This window comes from Oncorhynchus mykiss, chromosome 32 (genome assembly GCF_013265735.2).
Source record: "Oncorhynchus mykiss isolate Arlee chromosome 32, USDA_OmykA_1.1, whole genome shotgun sequence".
NCBI lineage: Eukaryota > Metazoa > Chordata > Actinopteri > Salmoniformes > Salmonidae > Oncorhynchus > Oncorhynchus mykiss.
Genome location: NC_050572.1, coordinates 35869692 through 35887533, shown reverse-complemented (window position 1 = coordinate 35887533; position 17842 = coordinate 35869692). Strand labels below are relative to the sequence as shown.

Sequence of the window (17842 nt, the reverse complement as noted above, 5' to 3'; positions counted from 1 at the left end):
ACATAAGTATTCAGACCCTTTACTCAGTACTTTGTTGAAGCACCTTTGGCAGCGATTACAGCCTCGAGTCTTCTTGGGTATGACGCTACAAGCTTGGCACACTTGTATTTGGGGAGTTTCTCCCATTCTTCTCTGCAGATCGTCTCAAGCTCTGTCAGGTTTTATGAGGAGCCTCGTTTCACAGCTATTTTTAGGTCTCTCCAGAGAAGTTTGATCATGTTCAAGTCCCGGCTCTGGCTGAGCCACTCAAGGACATTCAGAGACTTGTCCTAAAGCCACTCCAGGGTTGTCTTGGCTGTGTGCTTAGGATCGTTGTCCTGTTGGAAGGTGAACCTTCACCCCAGTCTGAGGTCCTGAGTGCTCTGGAGCAGAATTTCATCATTGATCTCTCAGTACTTTGCTCCGTTCATCTTTTCCTCGATCCTGACTAGTCTCCCAGTCCCTGCCACTGAAAAACATCCCCACAGCATGATGCTGCCACCACCATGCTTCACCGTAGGGATGGTGCCATATTTCCTCCAGACGTGACACTTGGCATTCAGGCCAAAGAGTTCAATCTTGGTTTCATCAGACCAAAGAATCTTGTTTCTCATGGTCAGAGTCCTTTAGGTGCTTTTTGACAAACTCCAAGCGGGCTCTCATGTGCCTTTTACTGAGGAGTGGCTTCCGTCTGGCCACTCAACCAAAAAGGCCTGATTGGTGGAGGGCTGCCAAGATGGTTGTCCTTCTGGAAGTTTCTCCCATTGCCACAGAGGAAATCTGGAAATCTGTCAGAGTGACCATCAGGTTCTTGGTCACCTCCCTGACCAAGGCCCTTCTCCCCCGATTGCTCAGTTTGGTCGGACAGCCAGCTCTAGGAAGAGTCTTGGTGGTTCAAAACTTCTTCAATTTAAGAATGATGGAGGCCACTGTGGTCTTGGGGACCTTCAATGCTGCAGACATTTTTTGGTACTCTTCCCCAGATCTGTGCCTCGACACAATCTTGTCTCGGAGCTCTACAGACAATTCCTTCAACCTCATGGCTTGGTTTTTGCTCTGACATGCACTGTCAACTGTGAGACCTTATATAGACAGGTGTGTGCCTTTCCAAATCATGTCAAATCAATATAATTTACCACAGGTGGACTCTGATAAAATTGTAGGAACTTCTCAAGGATGATCAATGGGACCTGGGTGCACCTGAGCTCAATTTTGAATCTCTTAGGGAAGGGTCTGAATACTTATGTAAATAAGGTATTCGTTTTTTGGCAAACATGTCTAAAAACCTGTTTTTTCGCTTTGTCATTGTGGGGTATTGTGTGTAGAATGATGAGGAGAAACAATCATTTTATCAGTTTTAGAATAAGGCTGTAGCTTAACAGAATGTGGAAAAGGTCAAGGGGTCGGAATACTTTCGAAATGCACTGTAATTATTATCCCAGCATGTGCCTTATTCCAGATGACTATTTGAGCGGTATTCGTTTTTTCAAACTGCCCCCTGTAATTCTTACTTTTTTGAGTTTTATGGAGGAAGCCTGGAGGTTATTTCAGGCGTGAAGATACTTCAACATGACGAGACGAGACGATGAAAGGCTACACTGAAACCTCGAGGTGTCTCCGTAACATTTACATTTAGGCAACGTGATCACGGTAGATGTCTTGCATTTGAGATGCAGTTGGATGGGAAAGTGAACTTGCCATTTTCCGAAAAGTTTTAAATGTAGGCCGTTCATATGAAATATGTGTGCAGAACTTTTGTTTTAAGCGTTCATGCTCAAACTGCGCGCAGCGCCTGTGAAACTCTGTAACGTCTCGGGGGAAAACACAGGGATGTCGTTTGCGCACGGGATGAGTCGGCTATTATCAGAGGATCTTGGAATTGACCAAAAAACAATCGATTATCCTGGCTGGAATTGTTCATCTATCGCCATGTAAAAAAAAATGACTGACGGGGCAGATTTGTACCAGACTAAAACGACAGATGTGGTGTTTTGTGCTCGGCCACGCAATTACGTCACCTGACCTCCCCAGTAAAACGAATCCCGTCCGACTAGGGCTTATGTTTCACCTGAAATAAACTGTTCTATCATAAAGACCTATGTTGATGTTGGACCCCGATGCGTCTGTCCCCGGTGACGTCACTGATGAAATGGGCGATGGAAGCTCCTACGAAAGCTGATCATTGTGCATGTGACTTGATGGTGACAGCCGAGTAATAGATTGACTGCAGTCCCTTTTTTAGTGACAGGCCATTGTTCCTCTGTGTATCTCAAATGGCAGTGGTTCCATACCTATAGTCCTGTTACAAAGAGTACTTTCATTGAAACGACCAATTTTAGTCGGCCTTTAACCAGATCCCGAATATATTTGCATGAACTCTGACTGATCACATTTCTGTAGGCTACATGTACAATATTCTGCCCATTTGAAGGAATGTATTTTAGCCCGTTAGTCTGGAACTGCCATACGCATGTAGTTCACTCTAACAACACTCATAAACACAAACACGTCAGATCTCTTGTGTCCCCTCCCAAATACGAGGTATTGTAGCCGACAGTGCACGGAGAGCGAGTGCGCTGAGGGCTCTGCATGCAGCGCTGTACACTCGCAGACTAGTTTTTGCTGGAACCGAAAAGCCACATAAGCCCCAATCCCTCCCCCCCCCCCCCCCCCCCCCCGGCCCCAGAGCGGTGGCCTCTCCAGTTGTTGAGCCCCCCAGTGGCATGTTTAAAGCCCTTTAGATGAGGAGGAGAGGAAGAGGAGGGGGGGGGGGGGGGGATTTGACATTTTCAATATCTTCAGAGGATTTATTTGCCCCTGCTTTAGATGCACTGGTCCCTGTGGAGAGGCACGGGCACTCAGTGCCGCTCTCTGGGCGTCCTACTGAGGGAGGGGGTGAAAAGGGAGGGGGGGGGGGCTAGATCACAGGAGGAGAGAGGAGGTTAGGCAGAAGGTGGAAAGGAGATGAGGGAGAACAGAGGGTTTACTTGAGTTTGTCAGGATCCCCATTAGCCACAGCACATGCAGCAGCTACTCTTCCTGGGGTCCACAAAAAATACAAATACATAAAGTACAGAACGGAGAACTGTTGAATGACAACGGGGGAGGAAAGGAGAGAGAAGAAGATGGTGTAAGACGGGGAGCGAAGGACAGGCGGGATATCAGAGGGAAGGAGAGGCGGCAGGAGAGGTAGCAACCGGAAGCGTAGTCGCATTTACATTTAAAGTTTGGGCTGCAGTTGTGTTCTAGTGTGATGGGTTAATTAATTTTGGAGTGTGTGTGGGCGCAGCGCATTTGCACCTCTTCATGTGGGAGAAAGACGTCGGTTTTGTGTGTTACGTTCTCGTGAATGACTTCACCTCCTCACCCTGCAGGCAGAGAACTCCTTACTCATTTCCTGGTCATAGAATTTCAAAAAAAAATGTCTTTGTATCTCCTCTCTCTCCCTTTGATAAGTGTCTGTCTGCCTGTCTGTGTGGAACCCCTAATGAGAAGTTATGGGCTAGGTGAGGCTTCAGCGACCGCCAAAATGAATTGAGTCATCAAGTGGCTTTTTCATGGCTGATGCCCTGCCACATAAGACGCTTTGTCAGTCAGTGATGAGAATTTTAATTGGTTAGCCTGGCTGGTTTATCATTGGGCTCGATGGGCACATATTTTATTATTCGCCGGTATAGTACTTTGAATTGATGTTTTTGGCCAAACCAACACACACACAGAAGACAAACGCACACACAGTCACAGGCTGTGACAAGCACGCGAAGACACAGGCACCCTTGGTTAATCAGGGGGCTCATTTTGAACAGAGGTCTCCACAGAAAAGTGTCTCTGAGCGAGAGAGGTGAAAACATGTCTTTCATCTGCATAAAAGGAGAGCAAATGTGAAGTTGTTCCCCTCAATCCCTCCTCCTCTCTCCCCTCAATCCCTCCTCCTCTCTCCTCTCAATCCCTCCTCCCCTCTCCCCTCAATCCCTTCTCCTCTCCCCCCTCAATCCCTCCTCATCTCTCCCCCCAATCCCTCCTCTCTCCTCTCAATCCCGTCTCCCCTCAATCCCTCCTCCTCTCTCCTCTCAATCCCTCCTCCTCTCTCTCCTCTCTCCTCTCAATCCCTCCTCCTCTTTCCCCTCAATCCCTCCTCCTCTCTCCTCTCAATCCCTCCTCCTCTCTCCTCTCAATCACTCCTCCTCTCCCCCCTCAATCCCTCCTCATCTCTCCCCCCAATCCCTCCTCTCTCCTCTCAATCCCGTCTCCTCTCTCCCCTCAATCCCTCCTCCTCTCTCCTCTCAATCCCTCCTCCTCTCTCCCCTCAAACCCTCCTCTCTCCACTCAATCCCTCATCCTCTCTTTCATTTTCTCCTCCTCACAACTGTTGAGATCTTCATTGTGCAACTAGCTGTCAAGGGTGTGTGTGGTGTGTGGGGTGTGTGTGTGTGTGTGTGTCTCCGGTGGTTTGTTGATGAGCTCAACTGTCTGTGTCACCCTCCTGCTGGTCTGTCAGACACAACAGTGACAGGCCTAACAGACAGCTGCCTCTCATCACTTAGCTCACACCCACCAAGGTCTAATACAACACAGAAGGAACACACACACACACCTCCCCACTTAGCCTCCACCCCCCCCCCCCGTCTCCCCGTCTCCCCGTCACATTGAGGTCTACTCTGAGCATTCCCGTGTGCGCTTGTGCAGTGTGCGTTCCCAATATACAGTCAGCGTATCCATCGCGTTGTGGCTGTCTTTCTCCTACAATCAGCACTTTATTCTCTCAAACTTCACTCTGCACTCCCCGTGAACTCATCCCCTCTCTAAACATATTTTGTGTCTGTTTGCTGTGTGTGTGTGTGTGTGTGTGTGTGTATGGGTGTGCGTGCGTGGCATTTCCCCTGACTGTGTCCTCTGTCAGGTTGTGTTGAGCTCTCTCGTCGTCTCCTCTGCCAAACCGTGGCGGCAGGCCTGCCTGTCCCGGTATGTGTGGATGTGAGCCCCGCCACAGGCTGCCTGGCTTACAGCAGGTGTCATAATACGGGACATTTGCGAAGACGGAGAAGCACAGGAGCAGCATCGCCCTGCACACAGCTACATTAAGAGATTTGGTTACTGGAGGACTGAGCTGTTTCATTATTCAGGAGCTAGTCTGTCCAACTCACTTACTGGGAAACTGGTCTGAGACCGACACATTTGAGAATGATTTTGGAAACGTGTGTTTTGGATGAATTTGGGTGGGTGGGGGGGGTAAACTTCATGTGCCTCTCTCGTTAACTCACTTTTCTGGCACCCGTCCATCCACCCACAGGCTTACATGTTCAATCATTCTGTCACTCTCCACTGGTTCTCAGTGTACACACACATTCAAACACAGGTGCATGCAAGCACACACATAATGTGCCCACACAGTCTATAATCATGCACTTTAGATGGAAATGTATCTGTGGCATATGTCTACTCTCCACTCTCACCCACCCTCTTCCCGTACAGCAGAATCCTATCTCATACACACACACACACACACACACACACACACACACAGAGGTTCATATGAATGAAAATGACCAACGATAATAGCCTCTATTTGCCGCCCAAATCCTCTGCAATATCTCCTCCTCCTTCCTCCCTCTCTTTCTTCCCCTTTCTCCTCCTTCCTTCATCCCTCTCTTTCTTCTCCTTCCTCTCTCTCTCTTTCTTCCCCTTCCTCTCTCTCTCTTTCTTCCCCTTCCTCCTCCTTCCTTCCTCCCTCTCTTTCTCCTCCTTCCTTCCCCTCTTTCTCCTCCTTCCTCCCTCTCTTTCTCCTCCTTCTCTCTATTTCTTCCCCGTTCCACTCTCTCTTTCTTCCCCTTCCTCCCTCTCTTTCTCTTCCTTCCTCCCCCTCTTTCTCTTCCTTCCTCCCTCTCTTTCTCCTCCTTCCTCCTTCCTCCTTCTCTCTCTTTCTTCCCCTTCCTCTCTCTCTCTTTCTTCCCCTTCCTCCCTCTCTTTCTTCCCCTTCCTCTCTCTCTCTTTCTTCCCCTTCCTCCCTCTCTTTCTTCCCCTTCCTCTCTCTCTCTCTTTCTTCCCCTTCCTCCCTCTCTTTCTTCCCCTTCCTCCCTCTCTTTCTTCCCCTTCCTCCCCCTCTTTCTTCCCCTTTCTCCTCCTTCCTCCTTCTCTCTCTTTCTTCCCCTTCCTCTCTCTCTCTTTCTTCCCCTTCCTCCCTCTCTTTCTTCCCCTTCCTCTCTCTCTCTTTCTTCCCCTTCCTCCCTCTCTTTCTTCCCCTTCCTCTCTCTCTCTTTCTTCCCCTTCCTCCCTCTCTTTCTTCCCCTTCCTCCCTCTCTTTCTTCCCCTTCCTCTCTCTCTCTTTCTTCCCCTTCCTCCTCCTTCCTTCCTCCCTCTCTTTCTCCTCCTTCCTCCCTCCTTCCCTTTCTTCCCCTTCCTCTCTCTCTTTCTTCCCCTCCCTCTCTCTCTTTCTTCCCCTTCCTCTCTCTCTCTTTCTTCCCCTTCCTCCCTCTCTTTCTTCCCCTCCCTCTCTTTCTTCCCCTCCCTCTCTCTTTCTTCCCCTCCCTCTCTTTCTTCCCCTCCCTCTCTTTCTTCCCCTTCCTCTCTCTCTCTTTCTTCCTCTTCCTCCCCCTCTTTCTTCCCCTTCCTCCCCCTCTTTCTTCCCCTTCCTGCCTCTCTTTCTTCCCCTTCCTCCCTCTCTTTCTTCCCCTTCCTCCCCCTCTTTCTCCTCTTTCCTCCCTCTCTCTTTTTCTTACCCTTCCTCTCCCCCTCTTTCTTCCCTTTCCTCCCCCGTCTTCCCGTTCCTCTCTCTCTCTTTCTTCCCCTTCCTCCCTCTTTTTCTTCCCCTCCCTCCCTCTCTTTCTTCTCCTTCCTCCCTCTCTCTCTTTCTTCTCCTTCCTCCCTCTCTCTCTTTCTTCCCCTTCCTCCCTCTCTTTCTTCCCCTCCCTCCCTCTCTTTCTTCTCCTTCCTCCCTCCCTCTCTTTCTTCTCCTTCCTCCCTCTCTCTCTTTCTTCTCTTTCCTCCCTCTCTCTCTTTCTTCCCCTTCCTCTCCCCCTCTTTCTTCCCCTTCATCCCTCTCTTTCTTCCCTTTCCTCCCCCCGTCTTCCCCTTCCTCTCTCTCTCTCTTTCTTCCCCTTCCTCCCTCTCTTTCTTCCCCTCCCTCCCTCTCTTTCTTCTCCTTCCTCCCTCTCTCTATTTCTTCCCTTTCCTCCCCCCGTCTTCCCCTTCCTCTCTCTCTCTTTCTTCCCCTTCCTCCCCCTCTTTCTTCCCCTCCCTCCCTCTCTTTCTTCTCCTTCCTCCCGCTCTCTCTTTCTTCTCCTTCCTCCCTCTCTCTCTTTCTTCCCCTTCCACTCTCTCTCTTTCTTCCCCTTCCACTCTCTCTCTCTTTCTTCCCCTTCCTCTTTCTCTTTCTTCCCCTTCCTCTTTCTCTTTCTTCCCCTTCCTCCCTCTCTTTCTTCCCCTTCCTCCCCCTCTTTCTCCTCCTTCCTCCCTCTCTCTCTTTCTTCCCCTTCCTCTCCCCCTCTTTCTTCCCCTTCCTCCCTCTCTTTCTTCCCCTTCCTCCCCCTCTTTCTCCTCCTTCCTCCCTCTCTCTCTTTCTTCCCCTTCCTCTCCCCCTCTTTCTTCCCCTTCCTCCCTCTCTTTCTTCCCTTTCCTCCCCCCGTCTTCCCCTTCCTCTCTCTCTCTTTCTTCCCCTTCCTCCCTCTCTTTCTTCCCCTTCCTCCCCCCGTCTTCCCCTTCCTCCCTCTCTTTCTTCCCCTTCCTATTTTGGGTAGCCATAGTACCTGTGTAATTGTGAGTTTTTTTATATCTGGGCCGGCGTGGGGCCTGCAGACAGACAGAATGCTGATAGGGCAGATTACACAGGGAGCGGGGGACATCCTGCCAGATAGCGTGCCTCCGCTGGTTTGGCTGATAGACCCAGATTAAAAGTGGGGGCCATTGCCAGATAGTGAGCCCTGGGAGGGGTGATGCACAACACAACATCATTATCGCGGTCTGTCTTTGTGGCTCACACAGATTCTGATTTAAGGCAAAGGGAGAGGGCTATTTTGATGGCAGGGTCTTCTTCAGGTGTTGAATGATTTGTGTTGTGTTGGATTTGGTGAATGTCGTGACTGTCACAGAGGCATTTTAGATGTAGGAGAATTGACACACACTCTACGGGTGGATTTACACACGCGGACACACACACACACACACAATGTAGTGGCATTCAGATCGCAGAAACATTTTTTAAAATTCTACCCTCTCCCCAAAGATGTGTTACTGTCCCCCAGTATCTTAGTGTTTATAGTGGCATTGTTCTGAGCTCATTTGCCTATGCCAAGCCTCCGGGAGACATACACACAAACATATATAAACACATAGGCAGTGCCGGAGATGCATCAGGCAGGGACGGAGATGCATTTGGGCAGGGTGCCGGAGATATATCAGGCAGGGTGCCGGAGATGCATCGGGCAGGGTGCCGGAGATGCATCGGGCAGGGTGCCGGAGATACATCGGGCAGGGTGCCGGAGATACATCGGGCAGGGTGCCGGAGATGCATTGGGCAGGGTTCCGGAGATGCATCGGGCAGGGTGCCGGAAATGCATCGGGCAGGGTGCCGGAGATGCATCGGGCAGGGTGCTGGAGATGCATCGGGCAGGGTGCCGGAGATGCAGGATGCCTCTAACACTACACTCCTTTCCTCCCCAAGTCCGTTTTAACCCAGCTTGTAGATGTTTAGAGTAATGCTGTACACTGTACTTACAGCCTGTTAACTTCCCTATCATGATTGGTTGATACCCGTTGGCTTAATCACTCAAGTCTTTTTTGTGTGTACGTACACACGCGCGCTCGTGAGCGAGAGACAAGTAGAACAAAGAAATCCCTGCATGCTAAGGTGGATGTATTCACTGCAGAGGCATAAACAAGGCTGTAGGGAAGTGCAGTCCCTGGAGAAAGAGACAGGGAGGGAGGGGGAGAGGGAGAGAGGGAGAGATTGATTCATACACACTCTCCTTCTCTGTGGTGGTGCTGAGGGACTACATCTCCACTGCCTGTCTTCAGGGATTGCGAGTAGCAGCGTAGTGCACCTTCACATCAAATCATCAATTCCCATTGTATTGGTCACATACACATGGTTAGCAGATGTTATTGCGAGTGTAGCGAAATGCTTGTGCTTCTAGATCCGACAGTGCAGCAGATTCTAACAGGTAATATCTAACAATTCCACAACAAAACCTAATACACACAATCTAGTAAAGGAATGGAATGAGAATATATAAATATAAAATATATGGATGAGCAGTGACAGAGCGGCTAAGATGCAATAGATAGTAAAGAATAGATAGTGAAGGATACATTATACAGTATATACATATGAGATGAGTAATGCGAGATATGCTAACATTCTTAAGGTGGCATTATTAAAGTGACTAGTGTTCCATTTATTAAAGTGGCCAATGATTTCAAGCCTGTAGGTAGGCAGCCCCATCTCTGTGCTAGTGGTGACTGTTTAACAATCTGATGGCCTTGAGATAGAAGCTGTTTTTCAATCTCTCGGTCCCAGCTGTAATGCACCTGTACTGACCTCGCGGTCCCAGCTGTAATGCACCTGTACTGACCTCGCCTTCTGGGTGGAAGCGGGGTGAACAGGTTGTGGCTCGGGTGGTTATTGACCTTGATTATCTTTTTTGCCTTCCTGTGACATTGGGTGTTGTAGGTGTCCTGCAGGGCAAGTAGTTTGCCCCCGGTAATGCGTTGTGAAGATCTCACTACCCTCTGTAGAGTCCTGCGGTTGTGGGCGGTGCAGTTGCCGTACCAGGCAGATTGTGCACCTGTAAAGTTAGTGAGGGTTTTCGGTGACAAGCCACATGCCAGCTGGTCTGCGCATGCTCCGAGGACGTGGCTAGGGATGCCGTCTGGGCCAGCAGCCTTGCGAGGGTTAACACGTTTAAATGTTTCACTCACGTTGGCCATGGAGAAGGAGAGCCCACTGTCTTTGGTAGCGGGCCGTGTCGGTGGCACTGTATTGTCCTCAAAACACGCAAAGAAGTTGTTTAATTTGTCTGGGAGAAAGACGTTGATGTCCGCAACGGGGCTGGTTTTCTTTTTGTAATCCGTGATTGTCTGTAGACCCTGCCACATATGTCTCGTGTTTGAGCCGTTGATTTGTGACTCCACTTTGTCTCTATAATGACACTTTGCTTGTTTTGATTGCCTTACGGTTTGTATTCGTTCATGTTTCCAGTCGCCTTGCCATGATTAAATGCGGTGGTACGTGCTTTCAGTTTTATGCAAATGCTGCCATCAATCCACAGTTTCTGGTTAGGGAAGGTGTTAATAGTCACAGTGCGTACAACATCTCCTATACACTTGCTGATAAACTCGCTTGCTAATAAACTCAGAACATATCCCAGTCCACGTGATCGAAGCAATCTTGAAGCCTGGAATCCGTTTGGTTAGACCAGCGTTGGATAGACCTAAGCACGGGCCCTTCCTGTTTAAGTTTCTGCCTATAGTAGGGAAGCAACAAGATGGAGTCATGGTCAAATTTGCCAAAAGGAGGGCGTGGGAGGGCCTTGTATGCATCGTGGAAGTTAGAGTAGCAGTGGTCGAGTGTGTTATTCGCTCATGTACTGCAATCGATATGCTGATATAATTAAGGTAGCTCTGTTTGCATAAAGTCCAGTGAAGTTTCTTGGTGGCCGTCTTGGTATCCGCTTGCGGGGGTATATACACGGCAGGGACGATAACCGAGGAGAGATCTGTTGGGAGGTAATACGGTCTGCATTTGATTGTGAGGAATTCTAGGTCAGGTGAACAAAAGGATTTGAGTTCTTGTATGTTGTTACAATTACACCATGAGTCGTTAATCGTGAAACATACACCCCTACCCTTCTTCTTACCAGAGAGATGTTTGTTCCTGTCGGCGCGATGCACTGAAAATCTGTTGGCTGTACGGACACTGACAGCATGTCCCCAGCTTGCCATGTCTCCGTGAAACAGAGTATGTTACAATCCCGGATATCTCTTTGGAAAGCAACTTTTGCCCTAATTTCGTTGACTTTGTTAACTAGGGACTAGACATTAGAGAGTAATATACTTGGAAGCGGTGGGTGGTGTGCGCGGATCCGAAGCCTCACTAGAAGACCGCTCCGGCACCCTCTGCTACGACGGCGTTGTTTTGAGTCGGCCTCTGGAATCAGCTCATGCCCTGGGAGGTGCAGACAAAGGATCAGCTTTGCGAAAGTCGTATTCCTAGTAGTAATGGTTGTGCTGGTAAGTTGTCGTCTCTCTGATATCCAATAGTTCTTCCTGGCTGTATGTAATAACACTTAAGGTTTTCTGGGCTAACAATATAAGAAATAATACATAAAAAATTAAATACTGCACAGTTTCCTAAGGACTTGAAGTGAAGCTGCCATCTCTATCGTCGCCATCTTATTCATGTTTGTTTGCAGCGTCAAGATGGAAGGCACGTGCAACTGTGGAACACGGAGGCCATTTTGTGCCAAATTGTATTAATTACCTGCAATAGAGCCGCCGCCACCACAACGTCTTCTTTGTTTTCACAATATAACATTTTTATACTGCAAGTTGGTTGGTTACGTGAGTATAGAATCCACGTGCAACTGTGGAGGCGGGAGCCATTTTGTGCCACTACCTACCTGTCGCATAGCTGTCTTTTTTTGTCATATTTATACTGCACCTTAGTGTACACCACCTGCGTAGACACCTGCCAGAACTGAGCCACCACACCACGTAGCTTCATTATCTTCCACACCTTGAAAAAATCTGTTAAAATGAAAGGGATTGGATCTGTTTGTCTGTCTTTCCCTCCATGTCATCTTGTGGATGCGATCTATGATGAGGCTGTTAAGGCTGTGGTGTTGCTCATCTGTCTGGCTAGCCATGGGGTTCGGGCCTTGATTACAGTGGAACCCTGAAGGCCATAACCTCAGTCTATTGCCTGTGGAAATGAGGCTTGGTCTGCCGCAGCCAATTCGGTCTCCTGTCAGCATCCATCTCCCTTTCAGACACACACACACACACACACACACACACACACACACTCTCCTCTCAGCATCAATTTCCTTTCATTCAAACAGGGTCAACCCCATGGACACACACCAGCTGCTTTCAGACTGGACGGGAAACTAGATATTAGAGTGCGTTTGTGTTTAGGTGTGTGTGGGGGGGGTCAGTGTGTGTGTGCCGGTGCAAGATGGAATGTGTGCGTCATTTTGTGTGTTTGGGATGTGCATTACTACGTTGGTCTATAGAACTACACCCCTGTCCTTTCCAAGTGTGTGTTTTCTTCACACTCTATATTTCTGTTTTTGCAACTACACTACCAGGGTGTGTAGTGTATTAATGTTCTCCCTTGGAGTGTGTTAGTGGTTTAATGTCCACCCTCAGAGTGTGTTAATGGTTTAATGTCCACCCTCGGAGTGTGTTAGTGGTTTAATGTCCACCCTCGGAGTGTGTTAGTGGTTTAATGTCCACCCTCGGAGTGTGTTAGTGGTTTAATGTTCTCCCTTGGAGTGTGTTAGTGGTTTAATGTCCACCCTCAGAGAGTCTTAGTGGTTTAATGTCCACCCTTGGAGAGTCTTAGTGGTTTAATGTCCACCCTTGGAGTGTGTTAGTGGTTTAATGTCCACCCTTGGAGAGTCTTAGTGGTTTAATATCAGCCCTTGGAGTGTGTTAGTGGTTTAATGTCCACCCTCGGAGTGTGTTAGTGGTTTAATGTTCTCCCTTGGAGTGTGTTAGTGGTTTAATGTCCACCCTCAGAGAGTCTTAGTGGTTTAATGTCAGTCCTTGGAGTGTGTTAGTGGTTTAATGTCCACCCTTGGAGAGTCTTAGTGGTTTAATGTCCACCCTTGGAGTGTGTTAGTGGTTTAATGTCCACCCTTGGAGAGTCTTAGTGGTTTAATGTCCACTCTTGGAGTGTGTTAGTGGTTTAATGTCCACGCTTGGAGAGTCTTAGTGGTTTAATGTCCACCCTTGGAGTGTGTTAGTGGTTTAATATCAGCCCTTGGAGTGTGTTAGTGGTTTAATGTCCACCCTTGGAGAGTCTTAGTGGTTTAATGTCCACTCTTGGAGTGTGTCAGTGGTTTAATGTCCACGCTTGGAGAGTCTTAGTGGTTTAATGTCCACCCTTGGAGAGTCTCAGTGGTTTAATGTCAGCCATTGGAGTGTGTTAGTGGTTTAATGTCCACCCTTGGAGTGTGTTAGTGGTTTAATGTCCACCCTTGGAGAGTCTTAGTGGTTTAATGTCCACTCTTGGAGTGTGTTAGTGGTTTAATGTCCACCCTTGGAGAGTCTTAGTGGTTTAATGTCCACCCTTGGAGTGTGTTAGTGGTTTAATGTCCACCCTTGGAGAGTCTCAGTGGTTTAATGTCAGCCATTGGAGTGTGTTAGTGGTTTAATGTCCACCCTTGGAGTGTGTTAGTGGTTTAATGTCCACCCTTGGAGAGTCTTAGTGGTTTAATGTCCACCCTTGGAATGTGTTAGTGGTTTAATGTCCAACCTTGGAGTGTGTTAGTGGTTTAATGTCTACCCTTGGAGTGTGTTAGTGGTTTAATGTCCACCCTTGGAGTGTGTTAGTGGTTTAATGTCCACCCTCGGAGTGTGTTAGTGGTTTAACGTCCACCCTCGAAGTGTGTTAGTGGTTAATGTTCTCCCTCGGAGTGTGTTAGTGGTTTAACGTCCACCCTCGAAGTGTGTTAGTGGTTAATGTTCTCCCTTGGTGTGTGTTAGTGGTTTAATGTCCACCCTCGGAGTGTGTTAGTGGTTTAATGTCCAGCCTCGAAGTGTGTTAGTGGTTAATGTTCTCCCTTGGTGTGTGTTAGTGGTTTAATGTCCACCCTCGGAGTGTGTTAGTGGTTTAATGTCCACCCTCGAAGTGTGTTAGTGGTTAATGTTCTCCCTTGGTGTGTGTTAGTGTTTTAATGTTCTCCAACCGGTACTACCGCCGCGTTTGGGTATGTGTCCGCAGCTATGATTCTTTCAGATGGAGTTACGCTGTGAGCCCGACCTCATGTGAGCCAGAGGTTTTAAGCAGTCAGTCTCCATGCATAATTCATCACAAAAGAACAGCAAACAATAGCTGAGCGTTTTAGAAGGCAGAGCAAGTTGACAGTGTGTTCTTGGTGTATCTAATACAGCACTTACTGCTTAAAGTAGTGCCTCTCCCTCTTTCTCTCTCTTCCCTGGTGCTATTGGTCTGTTTGTCCATTTGCCTGTTCGTGCCCGTCTCGGTCTGTGTGCCTGCTTATCTGTGTGTGTGTCTCACCATATCATGTATGCCGGTGTGTATATGTTTGTTTGCAATACAGTATACACTGAGTGTACAAAACATTAGGAACACCTGAGCTTGCCATGACAGACCGACCAGGTGAATCCTGGTGAAAGCTGTGATCCCGTATTGGTGTCACTTGTTAAAGCCACTTCAATCGGTGTGGATGAAGAGGAGGAGACGTGTTGAAAATTATTTTTAAGCCTTGAGACGATTGAGACTTGGATTGTGTATGTGTGCCATTCAGAGGGTGAATTGGTGAGACAAAACATGTAAGTGCCTTTGAACAGGGTATGGTATTGGTGTATCAAGAATGGTCCACCACCCAAAGGACATCCAGCCAACTTGACACAACTGTGGCAAGCATTGGAGTCAACATGGGCCAGCATCCCTGTGGAACGCTTTTGACACCTTGTCGAGTCCATGCCCCAATGAATGAATTGAGGCTGTTCTGAAGGCTCAAAGGGATACAACTCAATATTAGAAATGTTTTGTAGACTCTGTGTATATGTTCCTGTGTCTAAAGTTATTTACGTTCAGGTAATCTGTTAAATTATTGTACTGTAATCTGTTGAGGCACTTCTGGGTAGAGACGGCTGCCTTTTACTGAGATGAGAGTAGGTGGAGATGGATACACACATGCGTAAACACGACAATGTATGCTTGCACACACTGTAGAAATACACAAAACACACATGGCAATGCACTCCGATGATTTCTATCCGATGGTTTTCTGTCTTTTACCAGTCCATTTCACTCTTATTGTCTCATGATTGAGTTACTGCCCGTAGTTGTAATTGAACAGGCTGTGTGCAGCCCTCGTTAGCTGCCCGTAAGACACAGACCGATATCAATCAGGTATTCTTCTTTTGTTTCTAAAGAGGAGAGATCAAATTAAAGAAGGGAGGGATACTCAGAAAGACCAGGTCGGCCCTGGCTGTGATCCTCACTTCAGTACGGGTCCTACAGAAAAGGGAGTCTAAGGGGCACGGTCACATGACTTTGGAGCGGATGTGCGACGAACAGGTGTCCACATACTTCTGGTCATGTCGTGTATTGGTTTGATAGAAAGCCATTGTGTTTGTGAGGGGGAAAGGTGACGATCTCGGGAAGATAATAGAAGTGTAATAAGGAATGAGGACAGAAATTCAGACTTGTAAGAATTGACATGGATCTACATGGGAGAGAGTGAAAGAAAGAGATTTGCAAGTATTACCTCGTTAATGACTCCTTAATTATAGCTAGCAAAATATTGATTGTGGTAATGAAATAAGGCTTCAACCATAATGGTCTTTGACTGACAATGAGCAGCACGTTTTAAGGTTTAATTTGACCTTTATTTAACTAGACAAGTCAGATAAGAACAAATTCTTATTTACAATGGCGGCCTACCCCGGCCAAACCCAGACGACGCTGGGCCAATTGTGCGCCGCCCTACGGGACTCCCAATCACGGCCGGATGTGAAACAGCCTGGCTTCGAACCAGGGACTGTAGTGACGCCTCTTGCACTGAGATGCAGTTACTTTACCTCGTTAATGACGCCTTAATTATAGCTTGCCGAGTGGGCGGAGCTTTCAGCTCATCTGCGGTAACAAGGGACGTTTTCCTGCTCACTTCAGGTCATGTGGTAAAGTATTTCTCATAGAATGTGGAAAGGTATTTTTGCAGTCTTTACGTTCAGTGTTCCAACAGTACATGTACTGGATATTATTGAGTCAGAAGCAAGGGTTCTGAGGGCAGAGTCTCAGAGGGAGATAACATCTCCACCCACCCTCCAGCCATCAATAAATACAAAGATGTATCTTCGTCCAGATCTGTATGGAGACCCACTCCACTCACTGCTAACATCATAACCCTTTTATGACTTCAATGAAGTTGTCCCAGACAGAACTTTGACAAATGCATTTCATTATTTATTTTCTTGTCTCCCTTTCACCTTCTCTTTTTCTCACTAGCGCCCTCTCTTGTGAGTGAGTTTCGTGCGGAGAAGATTGAGCAGCGCAGCCTCACCCTGGTGTGGAGGGAACCTAGCTACCCCAACAGCAGCCGCACCGAGTACGAGATCAAGTACTACGAAAAGGTAACGCCGTCACCTCCGTCATATACGGTCACATTTCAACTGTCGTCATATTTGGTCAACTCCGACACTTGGAAAAACTCCATCGCCTTAGATTTTATCTCAAATCCGCTCTTTCGCGCAACGGCTCTTTCATGCAACGGCTCTTTCATGCGTTCACCCTACTCCACTCCGTCGCACTCCCTCTCAATTAAACTCGGTCACACTCTCAACTCGTCTCTTGGCCCTCTCCTTCTTTTAAGCCGTTTCTCTTTCCGTTACATTATTTTGCCCCCGCATTATCTCCCTCCATCACATCCCACTCTCGGGAGCACCATCCATCTCTCAAATCCACCATGTCCACTATTAATGGTCTCTCCACAGGGACTCTCATTGCGTCTGTCAGTCTATCTCGGTGTGCACTTTTCACTCTTCTCTTCTCTCCACACGTACGACAGCGTTAAAGAGCACGCACCTCCAAATCCTAATTTACCGCACGATGACGAGCAAACAGGGGCGCGCGCGCGCACACACTCGCACGCGTTCTAAGACATGCATGCAAGTCATGGGTGCTTTGGCTACCTTAAAGCTTCATGATGGTGATTGGCTAGTTCTCTCCATATACACTATGTTGCTTTGACGCTGACGGTTTATGCGCGTCACATCACTGCCACGCGTTAACCTTTAGAATCAAAGCCATTTTAAATCACGCAAGTCTGCTTTAAAATAGAGCCTATGTAAAAAATAAATAAAAAATTAATACAAAAATATATATACACACACACACACACACACACAGAGTACCAGTCAAAAGTTTGGACACCTACTCATTCAAGGGTTTTTCTTTATTCTTTACTATGTTCTACATTGAAGAATAATAATGAAGACATCAAAACACGTATGAACCCTGTAGTAACCAAAAAAAAAAAAAAAAATCGAGATATATTTTTAGATTCTTCAAATAGTCACCCTTTGCCTTGATGACAGCTTTGCACACTCTTAGCATTCTCTCAGCCAACTTCACCTGGAATGCTTTTCCAACAGTCTTGAAGGAGTTCCCACATATGTCTTGAAGTCTTGAAGGAGTTCCCACACATCTCAATTGGCTTGAGGTCAGGTGTTTGTGGAGGCCAGGTCATCTGATGAAACATCTCTCCTTTTTGGTCAAATAGCCCTTACGCAGCCTGGAGGTGTGTTGGGTCATTGTCCTGTTGAAAAACAAATGATAGTCCCACTAAGCACAAACCATATGGTATGGCGTATCGCTGCAGAATGCTGTGGTAGCTATGCTGGTTAAGTGTGCCTTGAATTCCAAATAAATCACTGACAGTGTCATCAGCAAAGCACCATCACACCCCCTCCTTGCTTCACGGTGGGAACTACACATGCAGAGATCATCCGTTCACATACAGTCCACAAAGACACGGTGGTTGGAACCAAAAATATAACATTTGGACTCATCAGACCAAAGGACAGATTTCCACTTGTCTAATGTCCATTGCTCGTGTTTCTTGGCCCAAGCAAGTCTCTTCTTATTATTGGTGTCCTTTAGTAGTTGTTTCTT

The 17842-nt window shown here is 47.6% G+C and overlaps 1 protein-coding gene across 1 annotated transcript in view; it reads left to right on the top strand.

The window, feature by feature from the left end:
• The window catches only part of LOC110487605 (ephrin type-A receptor 7-like), a 173652-nt gene that overhangs the window by 133676 nt on the left and 22134 nt on the right, over positions 1-17842 (top strand). The window contains exon 6 of the mRNA XM_036971408.1: positions 16178-16302. Coding sequence (XP_036827303.1) covers positions 16178-16302 — 125 coding nt within the window. The remainder of the gene's footprint in view (positions 1-16177; positions 16303-17842) is intronic.